Raw genomic sequence first — 12,978 nt, 5'->3', positions numbered from 1 at the left:
TAGAAACAATAAAGGGACCCTCCCCTTCCCCCCCCCCCCCCCCCCCCTTACAGATGGTACAAGTATATCATGAAAGGAAAAGATTTTATTCCCTTTGTAGCTCAGCTGATCTCTCCTGGTACAAAGCACTGTGCTGTTGGGCTGGACTTAGAGGAAGCCAGAACCTCCAGGTAAACTAGTCAGGCTTTCTCTGCTTCTTTGAACCCAGAGAGGCATTTCAAACGGGATTTATAAATTAGGAGAGCACTCAGTTTTAACAGAATAGGCGTTTCTATGTGTTTATTAGCTGTTTGTGTAACTGTCAGTTGTGTTTGAAAAACCTATTAGAATGAATTCAGTTGGACACACAGAGGTGCTCAGTCACTGGGATGATGAATAGGTTCATGTCAAATAAAAGCAGCTGCTCATAACTTTCTGGGAAGATGGTCATAGAGACATTGTTCTGAAATTACAACTTGTGCTTTAAAGAAACACCTTCTGGTTTTGCCCAAAGGTGTTGTGACTTGCATTGGGGTATTTTAGTTGAGCTGGGCCACACAAAAATATTATCCTTTTACTTGTTCCTGCTTTCCTTTCCCAGTAAATGCTTGAAACGCAAATATTTCCTGTAGCAGCAAGTAGGGCTGACACATAGGTATAGGGTGGAAACAAGCTTCTCTCCATGAAGTAAAAGAAGCTTAGAATCTTGGCTTATGAAGTCCACAGTTAGTTAAGGGACAGTAATGTCCATTTTCTCATTCACAACTTGGTTCCCTACCATTAAAATGGCAATCTTAAACTGTATGGTCTAAGTGATAATTTGTAATTAATGCCTGGATAATGGCATTTTTGTTGGTGGAGGTCAGCATGGTGTATTTGAGGATTCAATTCAAAACCAAACAATTTCCCTCTTACAATTAATTCGGTGTCAGAATAGTGCAAAAATCTGCAGTGGTATCAGCCGGTCCAGCATTCCTCATCAATTACAAGATTACTCATACAGCTTTTGCAGCGCATCATAAAGCCTTTGTTCCCAGCTGATCAAAGCACCACTTCACAGTAATCAGATGCTGTCAACAAACAGAGATCTTCCGGGCAGTTGTGGCTGCTCCTTCTTGCTGCTCTTCGGAAGGGAGCATTTGTGGCTCGAATTGTGTCGGCAAGAGGCACAGCTGGTTTTGCTCAAAGAATACAGTTACATTCTAAACGTTCTAGCAGAAAAGGCATTAAGAGGAAAGAGTTGCATTCAGAGGCTTCTGTAGTTGAGGAGCTGATATCTATCTTACCACTCTACACACTCTGGAACAGCAGGCAAGCTGCAAATCTAACAGCTCGGAATGTTTCTGATGAGCTTCCAGTTATCACATTTATTTCTGCTCTCCAGCCCCACAGCTGCATCAGTGGTGCTTTCCCAGTGTCCTTCCCTGTCCCTCGCCTGAAGCAGGAGTACTGGATAGTGCTGGTGCCCTAGACCCACCGTGAGAGGGAGAGAGGCAGGTGCATATGTGGCTCCAGATCTTTCATGTAGGCATAGACTCGTATCCAGGTTAGGAAGAGCTTCCTGATCATGCTGGAATTCATGGAGACCTTTAATGTGAAGACACACCCAGGAATGTTGTGCCCCTGTGTTGTCCTTAAGGTAAGGTGAGGTTTATTGCAGTTCATCACAGACTTTATGAGACAGGCCCAGCTCTTTTACTGCATCTTCTTCAGCCCATGTTTCACCATGTTAATGTACAATTGTGTCTCCCTGTATGTCTCCTGGTTCACTTCTCCGTTATGTTTTGTCCTTTTAGGTTTGTTTTCTTTTTTTCTCCTAACACCCTCGTCTTTGAAAACTGACTGAAACCAATCACTCACCTGTGATGACTTGATGGACTGCGTCACAACCTCTGCCCTAGTCCCACACCTTCGTGCTGGAAAGGCCTGAATATCAACCAAACAGTGATACTTTGAAACAGTGGCTTCACGAGTATATTTTTGGTAAGTGTATTTACTACATGTACTACTAAGTGGCTGCTAGGAAGTTTACTTCTAAAGTACTGTTTTAAGAGAACTCCAGCATTTCAGCTGTTCTTACAGTTCAACTTGAATCCAGACATACGATTTTATTTTATGGAACAATTTTCCTAACTTGTCAAGAGTTACAAGTTATATGTCAGGGCAACACATGGGCTGTCCTGTGAGTGCAGCCAGGCTGTGTGCAGGTCACTGTTCCCCTTTGGTGTGAGAACATTAACAGGAGTCAGTCACGGTTTTTGCTTTAGTTCTCAGCAACTGTAGATTGTGTCCGCGTGAGTGAAATCGTGTAGAGAAAAGGTAACAGCCCTTAGCAAGTAAGTAACAAATTCGCTCTGTAGGGGAGGATTGGGCGCTGTGACCCGTGCAGATTCGCTGTGTTGCGGACCTGAAGCACCACCCCGTGGTCAGAGTGCACCGGTGCAAGTGCGGCACATTAGGGTGGCGGCGGTGCTCCCTTGTTACACTCAGGATTATGCTACTCGACGTAGGTGAATCCCGACAGCCCTGTCGGACTTCATTTCCCGGGCATTAAATACGCAGGCGCCCTTTCTCGTAACCAATTTTCGTTGTTCGCGTACTGTAATTAGGTGTGTTCAGTACACTGGATTTGTCAGCAATTGTCCTTTGATATGATCCCCGAAGAATTGTTCCTGTCTGTGCATGCCTGTGTTTACGTCTGCCCTTGCTGACGCCCTGGACGCTGCTACTTAGAGATTTGCTTCTAATTCTATTGGGAGAAAGGAATGATTTTGCAAAAGATTTCACAGGATCAGTGTAGTGAGAATTTTTAGTGTTCTTTCACTACGGATCTCTCCAGGGAAGTTAAAACAGTAATACATGGACATTACTGCTGAATGCTGCGTTTCAGACTTATTTCGTAGTAACTGAACTGAGCTTCTCAGCAGGTGGTTTTGGCAGTCTGTGTATGCTTATGGAATTTTAAAATCACCGTTAGGTGATTGTGGTTTGGGGAGGCTCAGGCTTACCGCAGCAGTCACTTTATAGTCTGTCTGAATTGATGCACGTTTTCACTGTTTATGTAGAAACCCAGAATAACTGAACATCTGATGCGAGAGTTAATGTATTCCTCACAAAAACTGAGAGACCTGTGTGTGTATGGAAATGCAATGCCAAAATTCAGTGCCAGTGTGAATGAAGCTCTGTTCTGCTCCGGGAAGGCAAACAGTAATGGTAAGGTCTGAACGTGGAATGAAATGTGGTCCTTGGCTCCGGGCCCGTGCAGAGGGGATGCCCCAGCCTTACCTGAACACAACTGACCTTTGACTGTGGGCCATACTTGCGTTTTTAAGGCCATGTAAGAATGGTGAAAGGTAGCCAGGTAGGCTTAATCCAGTTACGGCTGAGAGCTTTCTTATCACCCGTTTTTGCCATTCCCCTGTCATTCAATGGATTTAATAGATTAGCTCTTGGGAATAGCCCGACGGGGGGAATTGACACAGTCACCTTCTTACAAGTCTGCAGTGACTCAAAGGACACCTAAAATATGGCATCGGATGATGCCTCTAGAGTGTCGGTTCTCTGTTGTATTAAACAATGCCCAGCTGTTCTAGTCATGGTGCTCATTTGTGTTCTCTGGGATGCAGGTGAAGATTCATGCGGTGATGGATATTGGAAAAATTCCAGCCTGTGCCTCATACCAGCCTACACCAACCTGCACGTGCAGGCCAGGGGACAGTTACCCAGCCTGGTTACTCTGCTGTTTATGCAATGGAGCAGGTACAGCCCCGTGGTTTTCTTAGATTGTCCTGCAGTACCTTTATAAGGTGGTGAGGCAGAATTATTTCACTGCAGAATGATAATTTTAACAATCAATTGGTACCTATATGTTATGCTGACTTTCAGAACAGCAAGTGCTACAGGTGCTGTTTAACAGGGAGGAATGCTAACAAAACTGAAAATGTTCTGACAACCCCGCAGTGTGACTGTAGTTTCCAGTATTGACCTTAGATTTGTTAAATCATTTACTATTGAATGTGCCTTGGTTATGCCTGAGGGTCCCTATTGCAGATTAATGCCTAGAACTCAGTTCAGTTCTCCATGAGGAGAGTAAAAAGCCGAACGTTCCTTGATTCCAGCCATTTGGAGAATTCAGTTTCATAATTAACTAAATTGTTGCTTTTAAACTGATTGGCATTGTTTCTGACAGGAAGATTGAACCATGCTACAGCAGTATTTGTGAGGGGAAAAGAATCCCCTCACTGCTGAGTAGACAGTTGTGGATTTTATTTGTTTTTTTAATGCCTGAACTGCTAAATTAATTTCTCTGTAAAATTAGTCAAGATCCAAGACTGAGTTTTGGGAGAAACATTTTACAATGTAATAGCATAATTGTCCCTCTTATCTTTTAGATTAGAATATCCATATATTCCAATTACCTTAATTTACATTCAGAACAAATGCACTTCCTCCTCCATGCCCAAATTCCTCAGCAATGCCGTCTCTCTTGATTACAGAACTTTTCCAAGGGATGCAATACTAATGAAAATTGTATTCTAAATCAAATATTCATTTGCAAGCAATTTTACCATTCCAAAACAATCCAGGAATTACATTTGGAATCATTAACTTAATTTAATCCATGTAAGCATAGTAATTCAGTGTTCAGATCTCAAACTGTTAAACAGCTTTCACTGCCAGTGATGTTTTGCACTTCGTGGAGTGAGTTCATCGAGGAAAGGAAGCTGAGCCTGGAGAGCTTCCCTGGCAAGTGATGTTAACTACACAGCAGAGGATTAGGAGGTGGCTCTGTTGTGCATGACAGTGGGGTTCTAACAGCTGCTTACCATATAGCTGTTCTAAAAAAACCCTCATCTTTGAGGAGGAAATTGGGAATTTTGAGAAAACACTATGAAGGTGGCCAGGGAGAAATAAATTTAACTCATGGTTATAAAAATCATCTTGTCCACTTTGATAATGGCCTTGGTTACACTGCAGCAGGAAGTCTCAACCAGTACTAATCTTACACCTATCAGGAAGACTGATAGCAGATGATGGGGTGGGGAAGAAATGTCCCAGCAGCTGTTAGAAGTCCTTCAGCTGTACAAAGCTGCCATGAAGTGTATTTTGCTTTCTTTTAAATAGTGCTGTGAATTCTTATTTGACTGCAGCTTCCGACTGAACACAGGTCCAGTGAGAGCCTGCAGAGCATCGTGGTCCCTGCACCCACCCCTCAGCCAAGTGTTATCAGCTGCTTGCTGCATGTGGGGGTATTTACCTGCCCTGCTGTCCCTGTGCCTTTACAGGTACCTGCTGCACAGCCCATGGCTGAGAAGTTCCTGCTATCAGCTGTAAAAACGGTGTTCTTCTGAAGAACAAGCTTTCACATTCAGAGTTTTGGTCTAAGTACAGCTGACAACAGATTCCTGGAATTAATTAGCAGCAGTGTTAGAAAAAGCTTTTTTTTTCTACGATACAGACCCCCTTACAATATACATGAACTTCCTCTTTCTTGTATCTCACACTCTTTCATTAGCATTTTACTTTCTAGAGTAATTGAAAATGAAGTATCTCTTTAAAAAAAATGAAGACTCAAAACACTTCAATGTATTTTCAGTGATAGTTTATTTATTCACTTATAAACATTAAAGTATGCAAAGCAGTTAAAAACACTACTGAAACTCGCAATTCTAAAAGTTTCAGGAGATTTTGTTTGAAGGTGAAGGAAGGCTAAAATTATTAGCAAAGACTACTCAGTGCTGCCAACCAGCCTCTTCAACCTAAACCTGAACAATTTAAACAGAATTGAAACCATGCTAATTACAAAAACTTACCATGAGGTTCCTTGCAGGGGGTCACTGTTAGTCTTTGGAGGTCCAAGAATACCATTTTAAAGTGTTACTCAGCAGAAGTAGCTGGTAATAGTGCAAATGCTAAAATGCAAAATTCACAGATGGGACAGTTTGGAGATTATTCTGATTTAGGTGCAGAAAAAAAAAACGTAAGCAACTTTTTCAGTGGAACATGAACAAATGTGTGGGATTTCTTTCTCAGCCTGAGTGTTTAGAAACCCTCTTTAAACTGAGTACATTAAGGCCCAACTGATTTTTTAGTTCTGCAGGTGGAAAACTCACAGTCACGCAGTTTTGTCTGCTGTTTAGATGCTCTGCTATTCACAAGCCTCAGTGGGATACAGAGTAATGAAGATTCACTTGAAAATTACATAGGTTAAAAACTGTGTAAATATCCATATTCATACTATTCACAGCTACAGCACAGTATTATGGTGTACAGAAAAATACAGATCCGAGCTTGTGGGCTGGAAGCCAAGTGCACAACACAACTCCTCAAGCTCACACCACAAGTGGGAATCACCGTCCACTAGTTTCTGCTCTAACACCGTGCACTCTGTTAAGACGCTGCCTCCTACGTGACACCTCTGCACCTGTCATTAACTTAGTTCAGACTGAAACTTTATCAGTCTGTGTATATTTACTAGTGCTTTATTCAGCTGCAAAGTCTTTCCTGTGACTAGTTTTAACAGGAATTAACAGCATTCTTCTGGGGCTGGAAGTGTGGCAGAAGCCTGTTTCCCATGAGCGGGCTGACCTAAAAACAATTTAAAAACATCCATCCGCAAAGGAGATGCTGTGGACAGAAATCCATCGTGACAGCAACCCTCTGTTTCCCCCAACCCACTTCTGATAAGGAACTACAATTGCTAAAAGAACAAGTAATGTTCCTTGGCACAGATGAAATCGGGAGGGAGCTGCTTACCAGTCTAGGTGCGGGCACCCCAAGGTGTGGGACCTGGATTTTAGATCTATGTCACTGCACAGTGCAAGGGTACAGTGACTTAGAGGTGAGTGTCGGGTATCGATACGTGCTGAGCGGTGGCTCCTTTAGAACCTGCTTATCTGAAACAAACCGAGTGACTGCAAAAAGCTTTACAGAAGTTCATTGCAAAAGGGTAAAATTAATTAACTGCTATGAATTCTTTGCATTCAGGGCTGCAAAACAAAGACACATATTACTTAAATCAGTTTTATTTAGAATTAAGAATTTCCTACAGTGACAAATCTTATAAAAAGCATCCAAACACGAAACTGCAGCAAACAGCATTCTTATGGATATCTTACAGACAGTGGAACTTCCACCCTGGAGAGGCACACTGAGCTCTAGTGATCTCTGCTAAAATAGCTACTGCAAAGCACACCACAAGCTCAATGTTCTCATCACAAACCCCATCGTCTTCAAGTCACATTACCACACTTACAGATCATTAACAGAAAAAAAACACACACCATACAGCATTCACAGCAGTTGACATAAGGGAAAAGAAATACAAATATTCCATTTCACGTAACACATTCAACTAATTGATTAACTAGGTAGAGAACCCACTTAGTCTTCCACATGTGGCTGTCCTTTGAATGCAATAAACACTCGTACATTATTTGCTATCATTGCTCTCCGCACACTCTCTCACCAAAGCCACAGGATTGAGAGACATCTCGCCAAGTCAAATAAAATCCCATTAATGCACCACCAGGTCTCCGCATGCGCTCGCTCCTTTATCTCGCACATACCAGCCCTCTCATGCCTCGGCACCACCACCAATCCCACACATGGTTTCAAAAGTTCAAACAGCCTTCTGGTTCCATCTCACAGCCTTGCGTTCACAGCGTTGATACGACTCCATGAAATAAAGAGTAGCGGATAAAAATGGAACACCCACCGTCTAAGACGCAGCATGTGCGGTGTGATGAAGTATTCTTGGATGAGAAAGCATGTAGACAGAAGTATTCCTAAGGCAGAATATTTACAGCACTGCTTTCAATGAAGTGCTTCTTCCATACACATTTGAAATGAGATGAACTGTGGAGATTAAATGAAGCCTTCATATCGTACTTTAGTATGGAGGGGAGACAGTGTTTAAAAAAAACAAAAACAAACACAAAAACAAAAACGACACTGTGTTGTCCAACGGGGCGCTTGGAGAGTCATATGGTGGGATCAAATTAAAAACAAGAGGGAGAGAATGCTGTTTCTGACCAATGGATCCATTTCAAACATGCAAAGAATTCAGGTAGCCAGGAAACAAGGGATAAAGTATCACAGGAGAAACCTTTCCTATCAACTGTAGTGTTAGTTCACCTATCGGGCAAACAGCAGTCCACTTCCAAACATTCAGAATTCCAACCAGATATGTAACAAAACTTAGAAAATTCCTTTTACCTTTCTTTTCTTTTTCTTTTTTTCTTTTTTTTTTAAAAAAAAGAAAAATGTCAAAAATACTGCTGAATATACTGCACACTGAACAAATTCATTTGGAAAACTTTAGTATATACGTAATTTACAGTATACTTACCATGAGTTAGAAAAATTTGATTTCCCACCATACAGTCAGTATCAGAGCCCACTGCGTCTACATTCCCCAGCCTGACGACTTGGAATCCATGCTTGAACCAAAGCCTCCGTTAAACCCGCTGCTGGAGCCTGCGTTCGAGGCCGAGCCCCAGCCTATCGCTGCCCCCGAGTTGGACCCTCCGTATGAGTTGTTGCCTGAACTAAAGCCCTGGTTCTGCTCCCGCTGCATGTTGCCCTGAGGCTGGTTGTTTCCTGAGGGCCCTGACTGGTTCTGCTGGCTGGCCAGCATGCCCATCATCCCCCAGCTGCTCTGCAGGGCTGCCTGTGCCGCTGCCATCATGGCAGGGTTGATGCTAAAGGCTCCGAAGTTCATACCCCCACCCATGTTGCTGCCCTGGTTGTTGCCCAGTCCTCCCCCCCCTCCTCTGCTGTTGCCAAACCCCCCCTGATTCCCAAAGCCTCCTGGGTTACCACCAAATCTTCCACCTCTCTCTAACTGTCTACTGCTATTGTGCTTAGGTTCAGCATTGGATATATGTACGCTGATTCCTTTAATGATCAAGTCCTCTCCACAAAGAGACTGGGCAACCTATAAGAAATAAGGGATTGATTAAATGTATATTAGATGTCCTTTTTTTTAAAATGTTAGTAGTACAAGACAAAACACAAAACATCCTCTATGATTCTGAGCAGATATTTATCCTGCAAAGAAAGCATATGCATGTACTTAATTCAATTTGAATTTGTACTTAATTCAAAGTGATTTAGCTTTGCATTCATCACTACACTAACTGCAGTATAAAATCCTGTCTGCACAGCTGCATCGAAAAGGGTAATCTCAGTCCGTTCAATAAATCACATCAAACTAATACCACTGTAATTCTCAAGACAGTGGACAAGTAAGCGTTTCATGTGTAGTTCCAGAAATGATACTTTATCATGCTACTAAAATGCAGTCTATGAAGTTAAAATATTTTAAGACTTACCTGATCATCTGCAAATGTAACAAAAGCAAAAGCTCGGAAGGGTTTGGGAATGAAGACATCTACCACTTCCCCATACTGGGCAAAGAACTGTCGGAGTTCATCTGCCGTCATGTCCTCGGTGCAGCGTCCAACAAACACCTTCCTGCTGCGCAAAGGCTCGTCAGGACTTTGCTGGAGAGAATTGAAGGAAAAAACTATCACAACTACAGTCCTTGAGAACTGAGTTACAGGATGGTAAATGACACTCTTAATCGAGCCTGTTCTGAAGGCTGCTGATGAAGAAATCTTGAGATTTTAAGTTTAAGACTTAAAATAAATTAATTAAATAAATTCTATTCCAAGAACATGGCTGCACCTTGATACAGGTGGGGGGGAAGAGCCACAAGAAAATGAGCATGGGAGCAACACACAGGGACAGTGATAAGGCCACTGCACAGGAACACTTTTCTGTAATAATTGCATATAGAGACAAGAATAGAAGCTACAGGTTCAGTCTGGAACCCAAAGACTTGTTCTACTCTTCTCCAAACTAGTTATTCCATCTGCTTTATTCTCCATTTATTCATGCAATAGGCAAGTTAGGCAGGGACTGCTGGACATCAAACACATTATTTTTAGATTTCTATCTGTACTTCAGTCCCTCACATAATGAGCTATTTTCCCAACATTTCAATTACTTCCAGCTCACCCACCTCCTCCCTGTTTTCCTTCCTTGCTCACAATTGTTCTGTTCATTCACAGTAAAGCCGCATCCGAGAGCGGACAGTTAATCCGTGCAGCTGCTCTCTCCCAACACAGCTGACGAAGAGGTGCACTCGGAGTGTTTGGTTCAAATAAAACCAGCAGTAAATCCCAAAGTACCTTAGAGTTGGGAAGTTTACAGTCACACCATCTTCCATCAATCATGTGCCGCTGAGACATTACTTTCACTTGGGTTTCGTAATCCGTGAACCGAACAAACCCAAAACCTTTTGAGTGGCCTGTCTTAATATCCTTCTTAACCTACGTGGAAAAAAAACAAAAACCAGAAGTAACCACTAGTATGAAGCATATTGTTACTGAATGAATTTGGTAAAAAACTGTTTGAGAGTTTATCAGTCTTATAAACATTCTTATCACAGCAACCTCTAATTCCTTAACATCTTCCCCCAAAATTAACAGACTCACAGAAAAAAAAAGACACCCCTAGGAAGAGACACAGCTTCTGATCTTGTCTGAGTTTATAGAGCTCCTTTGCTTCTACTTGCTTTCTCAGTAGCCTGGTATCTACCCAGTATCCCTCCTTACTTGAGCTGCAAATGGATTTTACCTGCACCATCAGAACTTCTCCAAAGGTACTGAAATACTCCTTTAAGTCTTGTTCAGTGGTTTTCCAGGGAAGACCCAAGACTATCAAATCTGAAGTCTTCTGTACTGCTCGTTTCACTTTCACAGCTGATGATGCATCCGTTTCATCCATTTTTCTCTTATTATCTGAATATAAAAAAGTACATTAGACATCCTCAGCTCTGGAAATTGACCCACTGACTATGAAATGCATGGTGTTAAATTATAAACTATGATGAGTACAGACTGCAAGAGACACATCAGCTGCTGAGAGCTAATTGGAACAAATATCTGACTGCCCTGAACCAAAGTCAGTCCACGCTCGAGTCCTCCTCCAAAATGCAATTTGACCCAGTTAGTTCGGCATTAGTTTACTTAAGTATTATCCAGCAACATTCGCAGTCCTAGAAGAGGTGGAGAAAACATGAATTTTTAACAAGACTACTTCACCAGCTATTTACTTCCTTCCCCTCTTTTTTCTGGGGGTGGAGCAGGGTGGCCAAGTTTCTCCTTTCCTGAGCACTTCTAAATGGTACCTCTGAGCAAACCATGCCTTGAGGAGAAGTGTCTGTGAGTACAGAGGTTACAGTACACTACAGTCTTTGAAGGCCTATATGAGGTTATCCTTCAAGGATAATGCAAGACTTTGTCATTAAAGTATCCATTTAGGTAGAGTATTAAAAAAAATTAAAAACTCAGTGGGGTCAAACCTACTCAGCAGGACGGACACCTGAATAAATCATTGATCTCTGTAAATCATAGAGTTAAAGAGTAACAACGTTACCACATTAGACCGGCAGTGACTCGGACCTTAAAGAAAGCAGCCTTGTGTACAAAGAACCGAAGCCACGAGGACAAACCTTTGGGATAATTCACGACATAGACGAGGTTTCCCCAGCCGGCCTCGGGGGCGTGCAGAATGCCCTCGACCAGCCGGACTCCCCGCATGCACTGCGACACCGGGTTCCTGTAGCGCAGCCCGCACGCCCCGGGGAACTGCGCCGTCACCGTGGACAGCAGCACCGTGCCGTCGTCCTCCGACGGGATTTCGATGGGCTCATCGTTCTCGTCTTCCGTCACCCGGATATACTCCGACATCTTCGCTGGAAGTTACTGAAGTACAAAAGCGATATAGCAGACGTAAGCGATCACCCTATATCCCTTGACTTGGCTTTCATCTTCTTCCCCCTGAGGCACGAGTCTCTCTGTATTTATTACACAACATGGGACACCGAAACGCGCCATTCATTAACGCTAAAGCCTCCGGCCCTGCCGTACCGACACCACGGCCCGTCCTGAAGCTGCAGAGGCACCAACAACGACTGGTCCCCGAGCACGGCGGAAATTCCCAGAGGCGCCACAGGCTCCCCCGCGGAGCGGGGAGCACAGCCCCCCTCAGCCCCGCCGCCTACCGGGTCCACCCAAGCCTGCGACCTCCGGATGCGGCTCCACCCGCCCCAGCACCACGGGCAGCCGGGCCCCACCCGGCCCCTCGCCCCACTCACCAGCCAGGAAAGGGAGCGGCGTCCCGAGAACCCCTGGGCGCCGCCTCCACCGCACTCCGCCCGCCGCCGCACAAAATGGCGGCCGCGGCCCCTCAGAGGCCGGGCCGGGCCGAGGGCCGAACCATTCCAGGCGGCCGGGGGGGGGGGGGGGCACAGCGGAGGGACGAACTGCGGCGGGACGATCGGGACGCGGGAGAGCGTGAAGCCCGGGCCTTGCCCCAGCGCGCACCACCCGCTTTCAGTCGGAGCTCGGGTGGTATTCTCGGAACCGGAGGCGGCGACGGCAGCGCTCCGAGCCGCGCTCCCCCAAGCGCGGGGCCGGTGGTGCGGCCCTGCCCGCGCCTGCGCGAGCGCGGGAGGTGCCGGGAACCGGCGCCGTCCGGGACCTGTCGTTGAGGGCGGTCATGGGAGGGCTCCGACCTCGCCATAGGCATTGGCCCCCAGGCCGGCTCCGAATAGCTCGCTCGGAGCAGCCGCGAGCAAAGACAGCCTTGCCAAAGCGCGGCGATGCTTCTCTCCCGTCTCGGCTACCGGAAAGAACGAGCGCAGCTGATTAAAAAAAAAAAACACCAAAACCCAAACTTGGTCACCTGGCCTGTTCAGTATGGAAAAGAACGAGGGGAAACCTCGTCGTAGCCTACACCTTACTGGTGAGGAGCAGCGGAGGGGTAGCTCCGATCTCTGCGACGAGTGACAGGAGCCTCGGGAACGGCTGGAGCTGTGTCACGGGATGTTTAGGCAAATATATCAGGAAAGGATTCTTCCGCCAGAGGATGGTCGGGCACTTATCAGGCTCCCAGGGCAGTGGTCACGGCTCCAAGGCTGCCAGAGCT

The 12,978-nt window shown here is 44.9% G+C and overlaps 1 protein-coding gene across 1 annotated transcript; it reads right to left on the bottom strand.

Annotated features, from left to right (window-relative positions):
- Positions 1-6,988: 6,988 nt before the first annotated feature.
- On the bottom strand, positions 6,989-12,248 carry TARDBP (TAR DNA binding protein). The gene is made up of 6 exons (XM_069034823.1): positions 12,146-12,248; positions 11,501-11,753; positions 10,624-10,787; positions 10,176-10,316; positions 9,315-9,485; positions 6,989-8,917 (listed from the first exon to the last, which is right to left on the bottom strand). The coding sequence occupies exons 2-6, from the start codon at positions 11,736-11,738 to the stop codon at positions 8,387-8,389; spliced, it is 1,245 nt and encodes a 414-aa protein (XP_068890924.1). The 5' UTR covers positions 11,739-11,753; positions 12,146-12,248; the 3' UTR covers positions 6,989-8,386.
- Positions 12,249-12,978: the final 730 nt, after the last annotated feature.

Source organism: Aphelocoma coerulescens, chromosome 21 (assembly GCF_041296385.1).
Source record: "Aphelocoma coerulescens isolate FSJ_1873_10779 chromosome 21, UR_Acoe_1.0, whole genome shotgun sequence".
NCBI lineage: Eukaryota > Metazoa > Chordata > Aves > Passeriformes > Corvidae > Aphelocoma > Aphelocoma coerulescens.
Note: the sequence above shows the minus strand (reverse complement) of the source record. Positions and strands in the feature narration are given on the sequence as shown.

What these genes read in the sequence shown, in the direction of transcription:
- TARDBP (XM_069034823.1), bottom strand. Translation starts at nt 11,738, where the DNA reads ATGTCGGAGTATATCCGGGTGACGGAAGACGAGAACGATGAGCCCATC. An exon ending in GAGAAGTTCTGATGGTGCAG is followed by an intron (nt 10,317 to 10,623) that starts GTAAAATCCATT and finishes TTTTCCACGTAG; the next exon opens with GTTAAGAAGGATATTAAGAC. An exon ending in TTACATTTGCAGATGATCAG is followed by an intron (nt 8,918 to 9,314) that starts GTAAGTCTTAAA and finishes TATTTCTTATAG; the next exon opens with GTTGCCCAGTCTCTTTGTGG.